Source organism: Pagrus major, chromosome 4, assembly GCF_040436345.1.
Source record: "Pagrus major chromosome 4, Pma_NU_1.0".
In the NCBI taxonomy this organism is placed as follows: Eukaryota; Metazoa; Chordata; class Actinopteri; order Spariformes; family Sparidae; genus Pagrus; species Pagrus major.
Window position 1 is genome coordinate 16,063,368 of NC_133218.1, and position 23,544 is coordinate 16,086,911.

At 42.0% G+C, this 23,544-nt stretch overlaps 1 protein-coding gene across 3 annotated transcripts in view; it reads right to left on the minus strand.

The window, feature by feature from the left end:
• The window catches only part of nav2a (neuron navigator 2a), an 83,664-nt gene that overhangs the window by 25,107 nt on the left and 35,013 nt on the right, over window positions 1-23,544 (minus strand). For all 3 annotated transcript variants that reach the window (XM_073465091.1, XM_073465090.1, XM_073465089.1), the window contains exons 10-14: window positions 22,602-22,724; window positions 6,092-6,221; window positions 3,990-4,308; window positions 3,033-3,750; window positions 1,541-1,760 (exon numbers count right to left, since the gene is read on the minus strand). In XM_073465091.1, coding sequence (XP_073321192.1) covers window positions 1,541-1,760; window positions 3,033-3,750; window positions 3,990-4,308; window positions 6,092-6,221; window positions 22,602-22,724 — 1,510 coding nt within the window. The remainder of the gene's footprint in view (window positions 1-1,540; window positions 1,761-3,032; window positions 3,751-3,989; window positions 4,309-6,091; window positions 6,222-22,601; window positions 22,725-23,544) is intronic.

The following is a 23,544-nucleotide window of genomic DNA, read 5'->3' on the forward strand; positions in this document are numbered from 1 at the left end:
CGTATACACTTAATCATCTTTGAGCTCGAAGGTACAGAGTCATTCCTAATCTTAAACCCAAAAGTAAAATAAAGTACATAAGGGTGTCTGTTATCTCATGCATCTTTTTCCCTCTTCAATTTAATCTATAATGCAAGGAGGCTGCACTGATGAGGGTTCACTCTGTGCCTGAGTGTCCACTTGCCAAAGAGACATCATTTTGTTATGGTCAGCCAAGATTTTGTTAACGTTTGGCATCATCTGGAGCACGTTTGGCATCACCTGGAGCACTTGGGGGTCAGAAGATGACGAGAACACAGCATAAAAGTCTATAGCTCTGTCAGCACAGTGATGTTTTGAGCTAAATGCTAGTGTGCTCACAATGACAAATGTATCGTGCTGATGTTTAGCAGATGGGCTAATGTTTACCAAGGTTATCATTTTAGCTTAGTGTGTTAACATCTGCTTACTACTTACCACAAAGTGGAGGCAGTGGATAGAATAAAGTTGTGAACACACCATTGACATATCATCACCTTTTAAATTGATATGAGTTAATACATATCCAGCACTTATGGAGTAGAATGATCATTTGGATTCATGTCTGGCCACCTGATGAATGTAAGTCAAACATTCACTCTCACATTCAGCTCTGTTTTTGATCTCCACCTACCCCTGAAGGAAATATTCAACTCTTAAGCTGGTAAATGCTCCAATTTGTTCACCCACAAGGTGGTGACTGTCTGCTGTTTGTTGCTGGGCAGGTAGGTGTACAGTGGGTTATTAGAGCTGTTCGGCTGAAAACAGATGCCTGCTGCAGCCAAAGGCAACACAGAGATTGGTGGAACAATTAAGTTGTGGGCCAGACAGCTAAACAATGAAGCTGAAACCCACTGTTAAGTTCCATAAAGCTCTCTATAAGTTCACCACTACAGTCCTTGTAACGTTGTCACACTGTCCCAACATTGTCATTTGATACACTAAATAAATTTAAATAAATAAATAAATAAATAAAATAATTTGTTACAACGATTTCTGAGGAGGATATTAATGTCTTTCAAAATTTCATGGTGATTACTACTAAAGTTGTGGAGATATTTTAGTCTGGACTAGACCAAACTCAAATGCAACCAAAGAAAAAAAAAACTACAAAAAGCCTTCCTTCTTTTCAGAGAAAGAGTTGCAGTTGCAGAGAGAGAATGTGTCCAGCTAAAAATAGCAGCATAACTAATGAATAAGTGGTTGTTCCTGTGACACAGTTGTTACAATGAACCAGAGTACTTCAGTGTTTTCAAAGAAAACATATTTCATTTTGAAGATTTGTGAACCTAAAAGCCCAAGAATACACACAAGAAAAATCATTTTTACATTTTCCACATTATGTATGCTAAAGCGTTATCATACGAATGCCGTCACTCACTAGAGTTTGTGGTGACTTGAGAATCACAGACATTAATTCTCCAGGGGCTCCTGGATGATTTTGATATCTCTGCTCTTATTTTTTAAAGAGTAAGCTGACTAATCAATTATCTATTTTTTTATATTATATGTTCTAGCTCACCTGCTCACTGCCGAGCGTCCCCATTCCTGATCCATGCACTCTGCCTCCGAACAGGGGGCTGCTAGTCTCACTGTCCACGCCTCCCAGCCCTCCGTCAGGGGACTCCAGCACCGTGGCCACATGGTTCATGGTGGCGTGGGGGTTAGAGATAACAGTGGAATTCTTCATGTTTTCAGCTGTGGTGACAGGAGCCTGTTTACTGGGCTTCCCACCAAACAACCTATGGAAAATCAGGGAGGGTGAGAACTCATAAAAGAGCCAAAATAAAGCAAATGATATTTCCCAATATCCATCCAATTAAAATATCTCAAAATCTGTAATTTTGACAAATCGTACCTATCAATAAAGGGAGCACTGTGTTAGAGGAAGAAGCATTCAAAGATATTTGAATTTCTATATAAAGGAGACCATGTTATATACTTTAACATTGTTTTTAAATAACTATCTTTGTAGGTGATGAAGTTGCTTGAGGCTTTTAAGGGTGTAAATGTAAATTAAACCTGATGCTGGCACAAATACAAATGCCATGGGGTTAGTGATCATTAAGATTCATTTCCCAGGGACTATGAATATAAACAGCAAATTTAACAAAAAATTTCATGTAAATATTCATGGCTGTTCTAGACCAAAGTGTGGAGTGGGGAGGCAGGCTGACTGAGTTTACCATCTTTTAGGGCCCACCGCTAATAACAGGTTAAAAACACAATTACTCTTTACTTTCTGTGTAACAAGAATAAAATCAAGAGGGCCTGCAGCCAGAAAAGGTAGAGACAGTGCACAGATCTGAGTCAAGGCCAACACACACACACACGCACGCACACACGCACACACGCACACACGGACGCAGACACAGACGCAGACACAGACACACACACACACACACACACACACACACACACACACACACACACACACACACACACACACACAGAGAGAACTCTCTCCTGGTTCTCTGCTAATCCTGGGTTACAGTTAAATGGCAGGCTGTGATGAGTGGAGCCGCGGTGGGCGATAATGGCAGCACACAGCCTCTTTGAAGAGTTATCATTCCCTCACATTAATGAGGGCAGAGCGCTGAGGTAAGACTCCCATTAGCCACCGCACCACACCCTCCCCATTCACCCTCCCCCCTGCACCGCCAAGGCTGAGGCTTGGCAGCTGATCAGCCCAGCTCAAGGCCTGCCTTTCACAATGGCCTGATTTAACCCCACTGAGCTTATGTGTGTGTATGAAACAAGCCCACACGTGTGATTCTTACTCACCACTGTTTATCATTTACTGTGAGCTCATGATTACTGTCTTTTAAATGTTCTTCTGTGTACGTGTGTGTGTTTGTGTGTGTGTGAGAGCTGCTGTATGCGGGTAAATTTAAGCCTGTAGAAAAGGGCCCCACTCAGTATGGCTCATCAGTTAGCTGTTAGCCGTCTCTATGTCTACAGGACTACTGAGGATACAAATAATGCTTTGTAGTAGTGTGTGTGTGTGTGATCACCTGCGCAGTGTAGGTGAAGAAACCTGCTGTCTTCCTGTCAGAGGAACAGTCGCTGCTCCTCCGCCCTGCATCACGACTCCGCTCCTGAGGTTGTCGATCTCAGAGACGCCCTTTTCCCGATCCGTCTGATTGGCCATCAGGCCTCCTGAGCCGTTGGACTTTGTGATGCTCAGTGAGTTTTTCCCGTGAGACGTGACGGAGAGCACGGCGGCCTCGATGCTGCTGGTGGAAGAACGGTTTCCGTTGCGGGCTGCTGCTCCTGAGCGGCTGGGTCTCGGCAGACTGCGGTACTGCAGCGTTGAGCGGGCGCTCATGGGGAGGAAGCCGTCATCGTGGTGACCCATCGCTGATCCACCATCCTGCCCACCAGCCTTCAACCCTCCAGCAAGTGAGCGAGCCCCAGATTTGGGCATCTTCCCCAGAGTGGCTGAGCCACTTGTGATGGTGGCGCCACTGGCAGTAACCATGGTTACCATTCCCTGCTTCTTGAAGCCAAAAGTGCTGGTAGGGGTGCGTGAGGTGAGCGTATGTGTCTGAGAGTGGGGGTCTGAAACAGTGTGTGTGAGGGCGTTTGTGGTCCCTGTGCGACTGGTGGGGATCGATTGTTTCTTTGCCTCATCACTGCTGCTGCGCCCTGTGTCTGAGGGCGAACGGTGGAGACCGTTTGATCGAGGAGAGAGACGACCCTTTTCTGACACCTTCACGTCATCTGTTTTACCTGCAGGACAAACAGAACGAGGCATCAGAGGGGAGGAGGATAAAGAAAGACTTGCAGAATGTAACTGCATCAGCAAGGATCAAGACATGCCACTTGCATATTTAAGTATTTTTAAGTATGATTATTCAATTTTATTTGATTTATTATTTAATTGTATTTATCACTCGTTCATTCATTTATTTATTCTTTGAATGTATTTGTTGTTTTTTTCTATTATTGGTGGTCAACGTCTGTGTTACCTGAACTGTGGCTCTTGAGGCCAACAGAGCCTGTGGAGCCTGTGCTACTGGTGCTCTTAGTCCTGGGGGACGTCACCCCCACCTGAGCGCTCATGCCTCTCCTCCAAGAGCCAGTGTGGGACACCGAGGAGGTCTTCCTGCCTGAGCTGCCCTTGTCCGACTCATCAGACATGTCGGAGGGGTTCCGGCGGCCCCACTTGGAGCCCGACTCCATCCTGACCCCGCTGTCTGACCCGCCGTCTGGCCTCTTCACCTCGTCTCCTGACCAGGCCTGTTGCACCACTGTGGAGGCCGAGTGCTTCTCTGCATCCGTCACAGGCTGGGAACACACACACACACACAGTAGGTCAGATTTATTACTGCTGAAGAAAGCATCTTTTATGAGATGTTGCCTAGTGCCTCTTAAAAGCACTCCATTTTATGACCACAACCATCATGCTGTGTAATCCTGCCAGCATCCACACTAGCATCACCTGTGCAGCTTGTAAGGAGCCATTTGAACATATCGGAGCCTGAGCAGAACAAATTCTCCTTGTTATTTCAAAGAAGCATTTTTGCTGTGCTGGGGAGTTTGTGTTTTTGTGAGAGAGACTTGAACTGTCTATCGGAACAAGTTTTAAATAACGTAACATGTCTTCATAAGAATACTGCATGTCAAGAAGATGCAAAATGGTGACCATTGAAAAATAATTTACTTGCAAAGCTGTTTTCTGAGCTTATTTTCTTTTATAGACCATATCCTTTCAAGGGGACAGGACAAAGAAATACTATGTTAAATACTATGTCAATGTTATAATTTGATTAAAATCTTTACAATAATGTCTTGAGTCCATGTTCCCTTAAATCCGAGCTGTCCTTCAAAGTGTTGAATTAGCTGCTGTTGCTGAACCCTGAACTCTTTTGAAAACCTACAACATACTGAAGATAAGTTATTGCTGCACTTGACATTTTTCTTACAACTTTTTATTGTTTTAAATAAAAGTATGATTTCGCAAGTTCACCATAGCCTTTATTTTTCTATCAGTACAGCACAGTTGTTTGAGAGATGATTACTGCTTTCAGAGTTGATTCTGCAGCTGCAGCAACAGTCCAACCGATGTGTGTTATCACCAGCAGACAGATGAGGCAGACTTAATCAACCTGCACTGTGTCAGGCTGCTGTATTGAAAGAAAGGCTCCTTTGTGCCCTCCTTTGTTTTTTCTCTAGCAGTAATAGACACACGTCACATGCTGACTGGTTCTACATCAGCCACAATACGGTGTGCGTGACATACACGTGAGTCAGCTGACAATATTATCGTCTCACCGATCATTTTCCTGGACCATAGTGGCTCTTAATCAGTGTTTAATGGTTTGAGGCCAGTGTCAACATCAGCTTTAGCTTTGTGAGTTCACAGCTGTGCCACTCAGACATTCTTCTCTGAATGCAGAGGAATGCTGGGAAAGACTGGACTTAGGGAAACAAGGCCAAGTGGGAGAATATGTTTGCACCACTTTACCACATCTCGTTTACAATTCTTCAACAATAAAAAAGTTGCTTTTCTTGGAAAAATGGTGAAGAGTTGAATATTTTTTTGCATTTCAACGTGATGTTTAAAAATCTATTGGCTTTAACTTTTCTAAAACATTATTGTACATCACCAACATGCTCTCACTTCAACTCCTCTAATACAGATGTGTTGGTCAGTAGACTTCAAACTATTACGCCCTACTTCCCACCTAGCATCAGTCTTGCACGGGCAGGGCTCCACGGCCATGTTAGCAGTTTAGACACTCGCTATAAAGCTTGCTAATAAACATTTCACTTCAAAGTTTTGGACCGTTAATGTTGTGCAATGGTAGCCATCACAACCCCTGGCAAAATCATAAAACACACAGGTATTATTCTTAAATAAGGATGTGTGTGTGTGTGCATATAGTCTTACCCTCTCTTTTTGTTTACTGTCATGTTTTATTAGTTTGTTTCATCGGTGCTGTCCATATTGTTCTGTTTGACATTTCACGAATCCTGTTCATTGTTTTTACCCTGTATAGCACTTTGTGAACCTTGTTTGAGAAAGGTGCTATATAAATAAAGTGTATTATTATTGTGTTATTATTACCTGTGTGCTGAGGCCCTTGCGCTGTGCAGCAGGCGTGTTGGCGTAGGAGGAGATGGAGGAGCTGGTGTTGATGTCATCTGTGTCGATGTTGTCGCTAATGCCACTGCTCACAGAGCTGCTGTCATCCCAGCTGGACACACAGACACACACACACACACAGCAGAGGACAGAGAGAGACTCACTTTAATACTCTTCAAACAATTAATCTTCCAGAGGGGAGAGGATGGGGGAGTCCACTTGGCTCTTGTTAGTTGGCAGCTCTTTGGGAACATGTTTTATTCCTCTTTGAAGACAGACACTAAATTCACTGAGCAGACAGTCAGTAGAGCCTGGAGACACAGCAGGGAGGTGTGATGCTGATTATAACAACAACAACACAACACTGCTCTGCATCAGTCAGACGACCAAGATGCTTTTTGGAGTTGCAGTGAGATTTCCATTTGAGCAAATGATGCATGCGTCTACATGTAAAAAATAATCTGTACACTTAATTAAACAAGGACAGCAAGTGTGAAGTTCTGTGTAGATATGTGATAAATGCATGCCTTTAAATGGAAAGACAAGAAAAACTTGATCTATTAACTGCAGTGGAAATAAAAAGATAAATACAAAGATGGATACAAAGCGTGTCTGACTGCCTGGTGGTTCTCTTCCTTTATTCTCCATCTAAACTGGCTCCAACTTGAGTACGCATACACACATACACACAAACCGGCTGAAAGGGGTTGTCTATCATATGAACAAAAGCTTGTCGGAGGGGTGACATCATGGTGTGTGTGTGTGTGTGTGTGTGTGTGTGTGTGTGAGTTGTTCAAACAGACCCATCTGAGCAGAGCAAACACGCCGGGAGTTAATACAGGATATTTGTAAATATGTGTGTGTGTGTTTGTGTGTGTGTGTGTGTATTCGCTGGGAGTCTGTGGGGGACAGGAAGCTCGGCCAGTTGGCAAACATCACTCTGAAAGGACCAGAGGGAGGCTGATGGTGACGGCCAGTGCAGGGTTGGCTGCACCAGTGGACACACACACACACACACACACACACACACACACACACACACACACACACACACACACACACAGAGCTGGTGTTGTCAAACTATCCGTACATCCGTTCAGTTCAGACTAATGATACATTAAAACCAGTCCAGAAGTCTTTTGTATGACAGCAGTGAAACACACACGCATACAATAATCACAAATAACCAACATACAGTGTATGAACACACAGGGCTTGAATGAGCTGTACGGTATCACAACTTCTTGTCTCTTTAGTTGGCACATTGACCATGTCTCTTACTTTCTTAACACATCAACCACTCCTGCAGTCACAGCTTATTTCATTATCAATTATTAAGCTGTTGATTATGTTGTGCCAATAATTTGATTAACTGTTTAGTCTGTTTATAAAATACCCATCATGAGTTCTCAGAGCCAAAAATGACATGTTCAGATTGTTAAAGACAGCTTTAGATCCAAAACTACTCACGATGACAACTAAACTACTAAACTTTAAGGTCCAAACAAAAGATACTCTGTGACAAAATGAAAAAAGAAGCAAGAAAGCAACAAATACTCATATTTGAGTAGCAGGAACCAGACATATTTGACATTTTTGCTTCATAAATGACTTAAACAACTGATTGATTAGCAAAATCATTGTGAATTAACAAATCAACTTGTTACCAAGTAATCAATGCATCCTACATAATATTTCGAAAATGTATACTTCTCTGTTTTTTAACTGAACAAAATAAACCAAACTTATAGAAAGAATAGTGTTAAATATTGAAGTAGGACAAGCTACCATACAAAGAGTTGTTGCCTAAATCAAATTCAGTCTAAAATTGGCAGTTTCCAAAAAATGAGGAAAAATCTCAGACTCAATTGTTGATACTTTGACATATACTGTATTGACACTTGAAGATACAGAAACATTTCATTCTGCACTCAAAAAAAGTGCTGAGGGTTGATTTCCAGCTTCCATTTATCATTCACCTGTGAATTCAAATTTTTAGACAAGCAGGACAGCAAATTAATGCAGTGCTGTTCAGTAGCCAACCTGAAAGTCCTGAACTTTTCCCACCGCCAACACGAACACAACATCATAATTATGGCTTAAAAAAACTAAACAAAAACAAAGACCGTCCAATGGCTCAAATCCCAGATTCAGATCACCACCAAAATCTAATCAACTGGTCCTCAGTAGACTTCAAGCCAAATACATCTGCCGCTTTGTGAACAAACCTTGCAAACAATCTGACAAACGGAGACAGAGGGAGACCACTACTTCCTTCTGGATTTACCAGCAGAATAAATCAAACGGCAGCAGAGCAGAGACACAGTTTTAGAGTTGAAAGCATCCGTGGAGCAGACGAGCCGAGAGGTGCTGAGAGATTTAGAGTGACCACAACCGTCTCAACTCGTCCATACAGCCACAGGGGAAAGTACACCCCCCAAAACACACATACACACACACACACACACCTACATACATACACACACAAATGCACAGAAATAAAATAAAGACATGTGGACAGCCATGAAGAAACAGACATGTACAAACCCACAAAGTTCTCGCTTCCTGAACTTGGACTAAACCAGTCATCATTACTACAATTGCCAAAGTTCACTGACACACTTGCACACACCACACACACACGCACACACACAAATATGCATCTACCTGGTTAGGGTGCCTGGGTTGCCGTGGGAACCAGAGCGCTGAGGGAAAATGCCAAGCTGGACAGAGAGCTTCATGACTTCATGCCGCTGAGAGAGTTCACACAGCCAAATGTCTCTCCCTCTCTCTCTCTGTCTGCCTCCCTCTCTCTGAGCTCTCTCAATGTCTCTCACCCTCTCTCTCGCTCTGGCAGCGTTCCTAGATTGAGCTCCTTTGTCGCTTGCTGCACTGATGCTTCATCCCTCGGGCACTGTTGGTCTCTCTCTGGACTAACTGAGAGAGAAACTAGGGGGGGAGAGAGGAGGGAAGGACCTGCCCTGCCGCTGGTAACATGAGCCTCCCCCGGGACTGTTAACCACTTCACTGCTGCAGCCTTGCCACTAATAGAGCACACTGAGACACACACAAACACACCCCGAGCCCTATATAAGCCACTTCAGCCTTAGAAGAATCAAATGGCAACACAAGTCAAAGCCACATGATCACAGACAAACTCTCTGAAACTGAAGGACAATCCTCACCCCACTGCTGCTTTCCTGTGTGTTTCCCAGCCACGGTTTATGTGTATGTGTGTCTGTGTGTACAAGACTGCAATTTCCCAGACAGATCCACCCTGACTAGCTGACAAGCCAGTGCTAATTAGAGATCAGGCCAAGTGGCGTGGCCCTGCCCACAGCCTCCTGCTGGCAAAGCTACCCGCCAGTTAACAACCACCAAGCCCTTGACGGCCAATCACAGGAGACGGAGGCCTTAACTGCGGGCTGCCCCCGGGAGGAAGTGGTGCCAAACGCAGGCTGACAAGGCCGAAAACTAATAGATCATCACACTGAGGGAAAGCTTCTTACTCTTCATCTTAAAGGCTCAGTTCAGCCAAATCACAAAAAACAGATTTTCTCAGTGGCCTCCTGCAGACTCTGGCTATTTGGACAGTTTGGGGATTTTCAAATTTCTGCTTCCAATGAGATCTTATTTCTGGTGCTCACTGCAATGAAAAATGTAATGTTCATAGTTATGTTTTGTACTAGTGTATAATCATCTGAAGCTAACAACACAGGGTGAGGCAAGGGGTACAGTATTCACTAGATGCCCCTTAATCCTACACACTGGTCCTTTAATACTTTGTGAGCAAGCCTTTCATTTACCAAGATGACATAAGAATTAATTCTCTTACTTGCTGATGAGACTAAACAGCCTGAAACACAGTCAGAAAGGACAGTGGTGGAAAAGAAAAAGTGACCGAAACAAGACATTCCACAGAGGAACTTCGTCCCTCGTCGGATCCCTTTAGAAAGCTTTCTGCTTTCCCAAAGGGGTCAGAGTTCAGAGGACAAACCTCCAAAGCTTCCTTAAAGAGAGGAACAGAGTGGGGGAGGCAAAGGGACCAATGAATAAAAAGGCTATCTTGTGGGTCAGCCAATAGGAGTGTCTGAAAGTGTCCTGAGAAAAAGGCTGTGGTTGTGTTTGTTTAACTTTTCTCGTGCGTGTCCCTCGGGACTGTGGTCGGTCCATGGGTTGGTTGGCCCGGCAGTACTGTAACCCCCCTGCTGAAAAACCCAGTCCGACTCTGGCACATGCACACAGGATCTGTGCCGCAGAAATATACACACAGACATGCGGCCACAACAGAGCTGTGAAGCAGAAGTAAGGGGATTTCCTGTGTTTGAGGGGCGACTACTGGTCCTCACACTGCAGCTGGACCATATCACCCCAAATCTCTGTCTACGTCCAGACAGACAGATAGTCAGGGGTAGGAAGACTGGCTCTCTGACTTACAGCGCTCAGGGATTGGGACATCATGGACAAATTGAAAGTTGAGGACACAACATCATTCATCCCAAACATATCAGCACCATCAGAGACATGCAAAACATGTTTATTCTAATCAGGAAATATAGTTTGCGTGTCACAACAGGAAAAACAAGTTTTTCTTCATATGCCATAATACAACATGATTGTTAACAACCATTTTCAGTTAAATCAGATATTGATGATGAGGGCTTGATATAGTTTGAACTGTTTGTATACATGTGCAGATACAAAACCTGTTTTTTAGTACTGCAGTTAAGGGTGAGAAACAGAACGCTACAAGTTCAGAAATGAAAAAATAAAATATAAGGCTTCTTGTAGTGAGAATATGAAGTCAAAAAGGAACATATGGCAGCAGATGTTTCTCTCAGGTTCTGGACAGTTATTTTGAGAACCATTAGGTTTTTTACATCAGTATCTGTACTTGCAGCTGCTCTTTGCCTTAGGGTGTAGAACATTTTATTTCAGTGTTTGAACCTGTAATAATACAGGCAAGATCCTGCCTATTTAGATCTGAGGTATGATCACAGGCGTCTTTATTACCTGCACTGGATTAATTAAATGTCTTGTTTATGATATACTGTAATTCGTTTAATATCCACAAAAGAAAAATATGTAAATCTAGACTTAAGAAGCAGTGTTATTGATTCTAAACACACAACGACATTTAAATGTGATTTTTAATCAAAAGATCTACTAATTTTTTGTATTTTGTTAGAAGTTTCAATAGTCAGCACTAAATGGGCAAAGTGTGAAGGTGCAGGAAGTAGTGAAGGGGCCGCCGGGACGGGACACGGCACATTCCAGGCCGGAGACCAGGAGCCGTGTGGTACGAAAATGACACAGCTGTCCCTGCACTGACAAGAAATGACAGGACTGGACCGGACAACACACTCTGGAATGTCCCTCTCTCTCTCTCTCTCTCTCTCTCTCTCTCTCTCTCTCTCTGGCTCTCTCTCTCCCGTGTCTGGTCCCATTGTCTCCTGTCTTGGAAAAACATTTGCTATCTGCACTCAGAGAATTTATCAAAGCATTTAGATCCCTCTGGCTGCCTCTCTTTCACACAGATTTCCTTTGGCTCGTCTCTTTCTCTCTCGCTCTCTATTTGATGTGTAAACACACACTCCCTTGGATTCGACCGACTGACCCGGATCCACGGCAAAAACACACTGAAACTGTTCACACATGCGACACGCATGACTGAACGCAGGCACACGACTCCACAGTGCTGCATCGACTCATGCAGCGAAAAGCTAAATTTAAAGGACTGCTGGGACAAACGTGGAATTTCTCACATGCGTGCAAACACACTACTTAAACACACAGAGCACACAAACCAACATATTGTCGCCTCAATGCTAGAATGAAACATAATGCTGTAAGTCCTTTCTCTGTCCATATGGTCTACAAAATTGGTTCAGGGGGTTCCTTGTGGCCAAATAATAAAAATATTGAGGTGCAGATACAACATGAAGGCACACTTCACTTATGTCCGTTTTTACGCTCATCTGGTTTGAAATCTTCTTTAAAAGTGTCTCCAGATGACAGATGATGATCCTCTCAGGAAATAAAACTTTTAAGCAGTTTCCTCTGTTAACATTCAGCCACCTGTTTTTTTTTTTTTTTTTTTGCTATTTGATTTGTTTGTCCGCAGATGCCTTCAGTTCCTTCTCCATCTGAGCTTAATTTTTAGTCATGCAATGAAAAATATTTATTAAATACATATTATTTATATTTGCTTATATACTACAGAACACTCTTTTAATATCATTAAACTGCACAATTTGAAACACAGAAACAACAAGCTGATTGATTAATAACAGAAATGGAATGGTTACAGACAGTGATGGCAGTCATTAAGGTATTAGCCTATTCAATGCCAAATTACAGCTCAAACCCACAGAACTGACTATAGTCAACCAGATAAGAGGATTTTTTAAACCTTAAAGCTACTTGAGGTGAAGTTAAAAGGGAAATCTGTGACTTAAAGGGTTAAAGTCAGAAATTCTCCATGTCACTGACACCATTTGGGGCTCATTGGGGACAAAATCTTACCAATATGTGGGTCTGTTGCCTGTTACACTTCAAGAGTCCATGACATGAAATCTCTTGCACACAGACTTTTGTCCCCGAGCTCTTCCTGCAGCTCACATGGCGATGCGAGGATAATCAACTTTATCCGGTTACTTTAAAGCTGCAACCTGCACGAACCTGCTAACTCCCCACCAGCACCCAACCTTACGGAAAATATCAGTCAGGGGAGGTATTGAGGATTAAAACTTACTGTGCTGAGTGCTCACTGCAGATTAATTAAAGTCCAACACGCTCAGCTCCTTTGCTCTACTTTCTCCATCCAATAGTTTCCTCCTGGTGACCTGGTTCAGATTCCAGACTGGACCGGAGACATTGGACCGAGCCTCTGACCTCTGTGTTTCCCTTCCAAAACAGCTGGCTCGGTGGCTAGTTCAGCTGGCGGAGGCTCATATACTTTTGTAATCAAGACGTTCTGGTTTTGAATCCACATTGCATATCATGGTTTTTTCCTCTCTGTGGGTCAATCCTACATCTCATTGCTTTCAGCTGAGCAATAAAGCAAAGAAACTAGACAAAAACAGAGAAGTGCAAACAAGCTTAAACAAATAAAATGAGAGAAGAGCGAGTACAAAGATCAAGAGAGCGCTGTGGATGTTCCAGCTGCAGTGTTTGACATAAAAAGAGAACGTGTGGGAGAAAAACCCTTAGTTACCTGAGTGAGAGCCCCACCCTCTTCAGTGAGTGTGTGTGTGTGTGTGTGTGTGTGTGTGTGTGTGTGTGTGTGTGTGTGTGTGTGCGTGTGCGTGTGTGTGTTTCCTAGGGCGAGGCAGGTGTGTTAGTTAAAAGCCCAGAGGGAGGAAAGATGGTCTAATGATACAGTATCCATGGCAACTGAAGCATCATTTCTCTTAGCATTTTGTCTTGATTTCTCTCTTTTCATAACAAACCTCCGTACTATTCCCTATCAGTTGTCTCTTCTTTCCTCTCCTCTACATCAAGATGCCCATCTTTATTTAATTCCAGAGACCAGCCACCTAAATACGACTGTTTTTTTTTTTCATTAAGCTCCATGAATCATTCCCTGAGAAATTTAAATGTTCAAAAAACGCCACGCCTTTACTAACCTCCCAATAGTAAAGAAAGTGAGAAGAAATTCCCAGATCTGTCCCTTTATCTGGATCAGCACCAAAAGTTAACAGGATCTATTCTGGGCCAAGACCCATTCTCCATCCAAGATGCGTGGGAATCCGTTTAGTAGTTTGTGTGTAATCCTGCTGACAATCCACCCAACCAACAAACAAGCGGCACAATAAAGTTCATCCACACGTCTTCGTTAAAGATGTGATCTAGAAGCGCAGAGACATAAGCGCTAGCTAGTGAGCTAACCACTCACACGCTGGTCAGCTGGGAACATGATAGCAAAAGTCAGTCACAACAGCTCTCTGAGCTTCTCTCTACTTTCTCTGTACTGTGCAGTTTTTTCAATTTCATTCACAGGATTGCACATCAATACACTTGATATAGAGTTACTGAAGTGGCATGCTAATGGTCAGTTATACTGTCGGTTACAGCATGCTTCTTGCTCCATCACTAAAGGGCCAATAAGTTGAAACTGTTTATTCAAAAGACATACAGTATTTTTACCATTGACTCATGTCTGCAACCTATCTATTTTTGGTGGAACAATTTATACTCTCAAAGAGGATGGCTAAATAAAAACTGACAGTGGAAGTTATGATAGCCTCCTCCATTTTGGCATTTCTGGCTTGACAGCATTGTCAAGATGTCTCGCTCATAAAAGTGGTGAAAAATGTGTGTTGCGACGTTGCTAAAGGAGAATCAATGAAAATTTGTGCGGATTTACAAAGAGACACTGCTTGCACACAGAATTGCTTTGGATTTGCATTGAAAACATGTTAGAATGATTCCCCAGCAAAGGGAATTTGTTTCTCTCTACAAAAAATTCTAAAAAATATAATTAAGACTAAACTAACAAAGATGGAGATTATTGCTGTGTAGGTGGAAGAGCATTGTGCAGTAGCAGCTGGAGCATGTGGGTGTGTGTGGGAGCTTCATTACCTTGGGAGCATATCTGACCCCACATCTTGAATCAAATAGCTACAGATTGCAGGTCAGACTGCTCCAGCATGCCCCAGAACGCCTCTCCGGCCTGGCTTCATTGCAAACACACACAAATGCACACGCATACTCCCACACCACTGGGACGTAGCAGCTTTCAGCATGAACATGGCTGTGAGGCATTTATAGTATTTAGTATTCAAGCAGAGTCAAAGGCTGTGTGAGAGTCTGGATATCTGTGGAATAGTATTCGGTTACATAAAGTGTGGAGAGTATGAGTGAGTGCAGAAGATAAGGGGAGAGCAGACAATGGATAGGTGTGGCTGTATCTCAGACCAAATGTTTAACACATTTTCCTCTCAGTGAATGTCAGGGTGATAAATACATGTACAAAAGAAAGGACACTTTTCTTTTTAGCTTTTCTTGACAAAACTAGGATTGCATCAGTCAGCTCTGACTCAAAGTGGTCACTGCAATCTTTTTTAAATGACCAACACACATACCTAGCTCCAGTAAGACTCGAGTTCAAGTTTCTTACTTTCCTCTTTGACTTATATATGTAAACGATTTTCTGATGCTCATCTATCACAAAAGGTTGATTCTAAGACAAATTCAACATAGCCAACATCCAAAGAAGTAAGTGGAGAAAAAAGGCTCGGTAAATATGCAGGATCCATAATTCTGAATTATTTTTCATAATCTGCGCACGTTGGAAACTTGGGATCCAAGCACCATTTTGCAACTAAACACTACACTAATACAACTATATACAACAGGTGCTGTTTTTGGCTTCTGTTTTGCCCTGCTATAAGGAGAAGATTGGACACCTCTGATTTGGTTCGTCCACAGCACGCAAGTGGATTTCAGCCCTGGTGAGACTGCAAAATGACTGTCAAGCTATCAAGCAGTCTAAATAGTACAGGTACTATTAAGTTCTTAAACACCAGAGGGCCTTATTGACAAGTGTGCCGATTGAAAAAACATTGTCAATTTATTGAATTTTAACCTTTGAAGGTCTGAAAACCATCATGTTGTGAATTAACTTCAAATCAAACAAAATTTTCTTGTTTTGATTTTTGATTCATGGTTTTTGTAGTTCGATTCTCTGTTTGCAATCTGCTGTCCCGTGAAAGTGTGCTTATTTTCATTGGAATGTTTACCAAAAGATAAAGGTCTTACTGCTTTAATTATTAATTTTTATTATTATCAACAAATTTGTTGCCAAATGACAAAAATGAAGGACGCAAGACTCCTGAATTGATGAAAACACATCCCGACAATGGATGAATTTCACTTACAGACTTGTATCAACTGTAGATCTTTACTTGGATACTATGCTGCAAGATGGCAAACTGTCTTCACAGAAAACACCACATTTTTCCATTATGAAACATGAAAACTTTTGGATTGAAATAAGGCTATTTCAATCCAAAAGTTTTCATGTTTCATAATGGAAAAATTATTGGGAAATACTATGCAAACTCTGACAACCATGGACAGTTTAGGTGCGTTAATCATCTGCCCTGGTGACACTGATCCTTGTAACTGAACACTGACTCGCACAGACGCAGGCCAGACTGGGACCCACACAGTGTGGGGTTAATGTTGGACACAAGTCCTGAAACAGCAGCTGTGTTCAGCACTGACAGTTTCATGTTGTCTCCATTTAGGTCGGCACCAACCAAGTACAACTGTATGGTACAAGTACGACTGTAGATGGTTTAGGGGGTAAAAGGGCAGATGAAGCTGTGTTCCTGCGTGTCTGTGATTATCATACAAATAGACTCCTGGTTCTATGGGGAACAAGATCGCTGGCTCATGAAATGACAGGAGCAGAGGGAGGGGAAGAGACCCATCCAGTGATTATTATCACAGCGAGAGCCTGGAGGCAAACCACCACGTTTACTTTGGAGCAGGTGGGGGTTACAGAGGACAGACAGAGAGACAGACAGGTAGAGGGGCTAGACAGGTGGTGAGCCAGGTGTTGTTGATAACAGAAGAGTCTCTTCCTCCACCTGAGGCCAACAGGGAACTTGCTCAAGTCCAGACAGGAGAGACAACATATTGGGGCTCGGGGCATGTGTGTGTTATATGAAGTGTGCCTGTAAAGTGTATGTAGTGTGTGTGTGTGTGTGTGTGTGTGTGTGTATGAGATGCTCTTAACAACAAAGTTCTGTTGCAGTTGGGAATAAGACCCTCCTAAGAGAAACTGGAAATAAAAACTACTTTTAACACACACACACACACACACACACACACACACACACACACACACACACACACACACACACACACAAACCTGCAGACATGCTGTACTTCAGACAATAAACCATCATCAAAGACCATCTGAAGTACCAAAAACATCCTTTCCTATTTCAGCAAGTGATTCCACATAATGGAGGCAGACAAAACAATGTGAACATGTGTCACAATGATGAAAACATTTAACTTTTATAATTAAAGGAGACCTATACTTTTTATCCTCTTTCCTTCAATGTTTAATATATGTTCTTTTGCAAGTAAAAGATCTTGAAGTTCAAAGTCCGCACCAACATAAGCTCCTCTCTCCACAGAAAGCATTGCTCCTGAAATACATACGTCACCATGTCACACATTTCCAATATTAATGTCTAGTGGCTAGTGTGGCACATAAGGATTGATTTAGCACAGCTGCTCTGGTGTTGTTAGTGGTACTGGGTCAGGCAAGTGTAAGCTAACCAATCAGAGGAGACTAGGTATTCGTGAGGTGGGTTTTAAAGAGACAGAGGGGGAATACACTGCTGCTGCACTGGACAGTATAAAAACTGATGTGTTTTTTGAGCATGTAAACAAAATACAATTACGAACCTGAAAATGAGCATTTTATGTCTCCTTTAAAGTCATTTGCCAAGTAAAAAGCTTTGATTCAAATTATCTGCCACTCTATTGCCATCTATTGATTTCACAAAGGAGCATTTTAGTTTGTAACCAGCTGTTCTGTTGTGTTACTGGCCGTTTAGACAGAAAACTACGCTATAAAACTCAAAGGGCTGCATAAGTGTGGGTGTATCTTTCGGGTACCAGGTAAGAAAATAAAATACAATCCAGAAAGACCAGTTTGAGTTTATCACATGGCATAAGACAACACAATATTTTATAGGAAGGATTTTACAACTTCGGAAAGATTAACGATAGAATTACGTAAGTCACATTAATAAGTAATCTACCAGGAATGTGGGCTTGCATGTATTTGATTGGCCGATGCAGGTGCATTTTTTTGTTTGTTTGTTTGTTTTTTGCCAAGGGAACATTGAAATAAATGGGGCCGCTGGGTTTTTATATGCAGCGTTAACACTTGTCTGAACACAAACTTAACAGACTAGTGCTTACGGTATTAGTACCACAAACATGAGGCACGGCAAGTTTGTTTGAGTTTATTCTTACAGTAGCTTTAAAACACAATGTACTTTACAAAAGGCATTAAACTTACAAATAGACGATGATGGGAAGGACAATTGAAGGCATTAAAGTGATGACAGCTGTCTAAGTGTTGTAACAGTCACCTGCTAATGTCAAGCGTATCCACCAGTGGAACAAGAGTGTCCTGCTGTTGAACGATGCCAGAAGAACAGCAGATGCAAACATAAAACACCTTTCTTTATCTCTGTTGGTTATTTCAGCTTGTGAGCACTGTAATGTTTCATGACATTAAGTATTTTACTCTTTTCTTTAATTAATCGTTTAATTTATTTGTTAAATGGGTACAGATGAATCTTTGGAGCTCCGTTAGGTGTCTCATGTTGATTTAAAACCTCTCATGTTAAGGTGCTGATCATCAGACCTACTGATAATGATGCAAATTAGCCTTTACCTGACATGACCCACCATTTTAACAGTAATTGTACTTTTTAGGAAGTGTTTACATAATTTTATTTTATTTTATTTATCCTATTTTATCTTATTTTATTTTAATCTATTTTTATTGTATTCTATTGTATTGTATTTTGTTCTATTCCTATCTTTATTTTCTATTTTTTGCTAAGAGTTTATTTTCTCGTGAACTGTATGCTGCTGGAAATTCAATTTCCCTGAGGGAGTCATCCCAACGGGATCAATAAAGTGAAGTCTAAGTCTAAGTCTAAGTCTAATTTGGTCTATCATTCTGAGTTAATTTTCACGTCAACTTTTTTTTCACTAAACCAAATAAAGACTTTCTGTTGTCTGTGATTATCTTACTCTTTGCACGTTTTTCTTTTTTTTCATGCTTTTTCTGAAAGTGGACAATGAATCTTGATCCTGCCAGTATTGACTGTGTACAGACACCAGCAAGAAGGACATTTGCACAAACGTCTAAAACATTAGTAGGATCCTTCATCACCCTGCAACCTCATTACAAAGATTTATATATTTTTTCATGTGAAAGCATCTGTCACCAGCCTCAAACTGAGGGGTTTATGTGGTGCTCTCCACTCTTCTTTGTGTCACATTCTCATTTGGAAAAGAAAAATGATATCTTCAATGCTTTGGCAAGATGGGCGGGGGGGTGTGTGTGTGTGTGTGTCTCTGTAACACTCAGTGCTACAGCGCCTTCACACCACAAAGACCTCCTCTTTGTCTGCTTAACAAAGAGAATTCAAATCAGAAGACAGACGGTTACAGATTGCTTCCTCTTTCTCCTGCCGCAGAGATAAATGACAGGGATAAGCATGCTCTCTCTCCCACACACACACGCACACACACGCACACACAGACACGCAAACGAGTTTCCAGTCTCTATTGTCTCTGCATGTTTACTCTGCCTTGCAGGTCATGTCGCCCGATGACGTGTCCTCTGTTGGCTTCTTCACACTGCTTTCCATCCATTTGAGAGTTGGTAAAACTAGTTTTTGGACTTCCAACAGAGGCTGGTTATCAGCATGATCACTTTCAGCTGTCACATCAGTCACAAACTCAGCTGATTAGATGATATGTACTTTAATTGGTTTCTTGTTATCTGAATAAGCCGTTTGATGCCATGTTTTTCTACTTGCATCCTTTCCTCATTAGTGCAGGTTTGGTCTGATCTGGAGGGTTTTAGCATGAAGAGCTTAAGAGGTTTTGGAACGTTCCTAACTGTGAACCTCGACCCTTTGAAGCTTGTGACCTCCTCGTCAAGGGGTCACAAGGTTTTAGCCCCAATGCTGCGGTGACACCCAACACCATTTCCCCAACCCCCACTTCGACTGCATCTTAAACCAGAGGATGTAAAAAAAGCCATTTAAACCGTAGCAGGTTTATAGATGGGTCACACACCCAGTGAGCAAATACAGACCGCACATACTTCGGAGATCAGAATTTAAGCTGTGAAGAATCTCACAAGTGACAAAGTGTTGAAACAGCAGAGGAAGGTGTGCACCCTCCTTCGCCTCCTTCACCTGCCCAAAATGCACCATTAACCCCTCTTTCATGTATTAAATTAGCTTCATCTTATACAGGAGAAAACCAGTCACCCGTCTTTACCCTCCAGCTCCACTGCCTTCCTTTTTTATGCTAATGCATTTTATCCTCCTCCTCTCTCCTAATTAATCCCAAACTAAAAACAGTAAGCACATTTATCAGACATTCCTTCAGGGGGGTGTGTGGTGGGGAGGAGGAGGGGTGGAGACACCTCATCCCCTCTTAAATTTTAAAACTCTCTCCTTCCCCATCTCTCTAATCTTATAAAAGCAACAATGAAGATGAAGATCATGAAAGACGTTTCTGGAGAAACATAACGTCTGCCTATTCGGTCAATTAAACCTCACAGAGAAACATGAAAGCACAAAATCAAACGGAGAAAAAAAAAAAAGAAATCCCCCAACTTTTATCAGTTAATTGCTTTCCAGTTTCTTCTACTCATGTCAGCCTCTAATCAAAAACGAGCAAGAGGAAAATGAAAGGTGAGAGGAAGGACTGAGCTCTGCACGGTAGGAGAGAAAGGAAGGAGCTGAGAGGGGAGAGATGAAAGGTGAGTAGAGGGACAGTTTGTGTTAAGTCCCACCTAAGGGCTGGGGGAGTTTAATGTGAGTGTGTGTGCGTGTAGGGTAAGAGGCAGCGAGAGGGCAAAGGTCAAAAGTCTGGAAGACAGGAAATTAGCCACACCTGAGGATTTACGAAAAAGGCTGCTTGAAGCACTCAAGACTACTTTCAAGACACACCAGCTTGTCCGTCTGTGTAACACATCAGTTTAAGACTTGAACAAAGCTTTTCTTTAAAATGTAAGATATTTCTAGTCCTAAAGCACAAGCAACTGGTATATTTCTTTTTAATAAAGGATCATAAGTTAATGAAAGCTGGATATAAATTGAGGATTCCTCTTGCATTCATTCTTTTATTCTCCAGACAACTTCTATCCATTCTGCAGTCCATCTTCATATCAAGCTTGTTCCCTCCCCCTCTACTCTCCCTCTCTTTCTTTCTACCCCCATCCTTCTCTTGCAACATGGTGGGGCTCTGCTTGGCCTTCATCCATTTCCGTCTGTCAATTAGCCAGGAAGCAAATCCCTCTCCATCTCTGTGACAGGACAAAGACGGCAGCACCAGACCACTTTACTGCTCCTGACACAGGACGCTCAGGAGAGTCCCAAAGATACACAAACACTCTTTACTACATGCCGTGGCCAATGAATTCAACAGAAACATACGTGTGCTGATACTGCTATCCTCCGGCATTTAGGATCAGTTGGTGCGTCAGCTGTGTGGTGTACTGCACAAAAGCTGAGTTACATCATCATCATTATCATCCTGTGTATTGGTACAAGTCTGAGCAATATAAATCTGCGTGACACACTCTGTGTCAGTTAAGCTTTTAAAGAGAAATACACCCTAAAATTGTGCAATATTTTGTCTGTTTTTCTTATTTAATAATAACAGCAAGATGTTTTCATGAGTATGAGATCCAGTTAAGCAATAGACAGGATATGATGGTAAGGCTGTTTATCAGTTTTCTATTTGTTTTTCATTCAACCGTTTCAAGCACATCTGACAGAGCAGAAGAAGTAACATTTTAATCAACGCTATCTTTTTTTAATGACAATATTTCCTCACTTGACTCATAAACACAATGTTTTAAACTCCCTCCTGGACAAATTTCAAAAGTCTACCTGCAAGTGTTTCACCGAAGACCGATGACACCAAATGAGGGCTCAACGGTATTTTTCTATACTGCACCTACAATGTTACAACAACATGTCTACGAACTCAGTCCCACAACTATACAAACACATCAAGTTCAGCATGTTCAATAAGAGGCATATCTAGGCATTCTGTGCAGTGTAGGTACTCAGTAGTAGTAGTAGGCAATACATGAAGGATCACTACACCTTTGCTTACCTGGTACGTTTAAAATAGCAAAAGTGTAACTCCACCAGAGGTCAACCATTTTGTACTTAGAGTAAAAAAGTCCTATGTAATTTTCTGTATAGTATCTTTGCAGGTTCACACAGGCTGCACAATTCAAAAGGACATATTTGCACCTGTCTCTCTCCTGTAGTACAAATTCTGCAGAAAATGTGAAATTCAAATTATTATTTATTATATTATGTTAACGTTTCTGCATTAAAATGTCAAAAAACAACTAGACCCACGTTATATAATTTCTTTGTTGGAGTGCAATATCCCGTCAGAGAGTGAGGAAGGAAGTCAGAAAACATGACCAAACATGACAGATGAATAAAACATCAAACCATGATCTCTTTCGAGAACATTTTGCCTGCAATGGTGGTTGTTTTACAATGAAGACCCATGTTCCCACACTACTTACTTAATGTCTTTTGTTTGGATTGAGATTAGTTTCAGAAATTACATACTCTGTGTTTAATCTGAGGGCGGACCGGTTTACCTTCAGTTAGAAGTAATACAGGCAGACAGGGAAGAGTGCGTGGAATGTTCCTTTAAGATGTTTCAGACTTACCTGTCAGCATCTCCCTGTCCAGACGACGTGTTTCGATGGAGTGTCTCTCGGACGGCGGCCATGCTGTCCGGCAGGCGGTTGAGGCGTCGCGTGTACAGACCCAAACCTCCATCAGTCATGTAGCTGTGAAAACACAACAAAGCACATAAGATATAGTCACCATATTGCAGCTGTAAGATTAACAATTAAAGGGCTCAGAAAGGATTTGAAGTTGTTCAGCACCACAGTTGTCTAACAAACTCTGCTCTTCTTTCTCAGGGCTGCTCTTGTTGTAAATAATGCAGGAGGAGCCGACATCCATCTAGTTTTCCGGCCAAAGCAAAATTCTCATCAATCAGGGTCGATAGGTTGGCAAAGAGCTCCCACACAAACCAAACTATAGAGCTGAAGACACATTTCTCTCATGTGGCCAGCGGTGAACAAGAGCAGTCTGTAAAAGAAGTGACAGCTCAGCAGACGAGGATGAGTCTGTTCTTTATTCCTATCGCCATTCATCTACTGAGTCCAGAGTCCATCATCTACTCCAAGCGGGGATATTATGATTGAGTAGCTGAACATTAAGAGAAGCTAAAAATACACTGTATATGTAAAGGCAGGCTAAGTAGGCCATTCACTTCATTTCATAACGGAAAATCACATTCACAGGGAGTTGATTTATTGGTAGCTGGAGTCAGAGGCTGACCGTTAGCAGCAGTTACAGTCTGAAGCTGATGCTGAGGCCACGATCACTTACACAAACATTCCCATTCAAACTAAAACAACACTAACTAATTCCCCAAATATTTACCCATGGAGGAGATCCCTAATGGAACTAAATATTGACTCATTTGAACCCAGGTGTAATTTAATGAAATGTTTGCTGATTTAAAGTTGAGGCTGGTGAGTGCTCTCTGTGTGATGATTCTGTTTCTGCAGTTAAGTGAGTAGGAAAATAAGCCCAGCG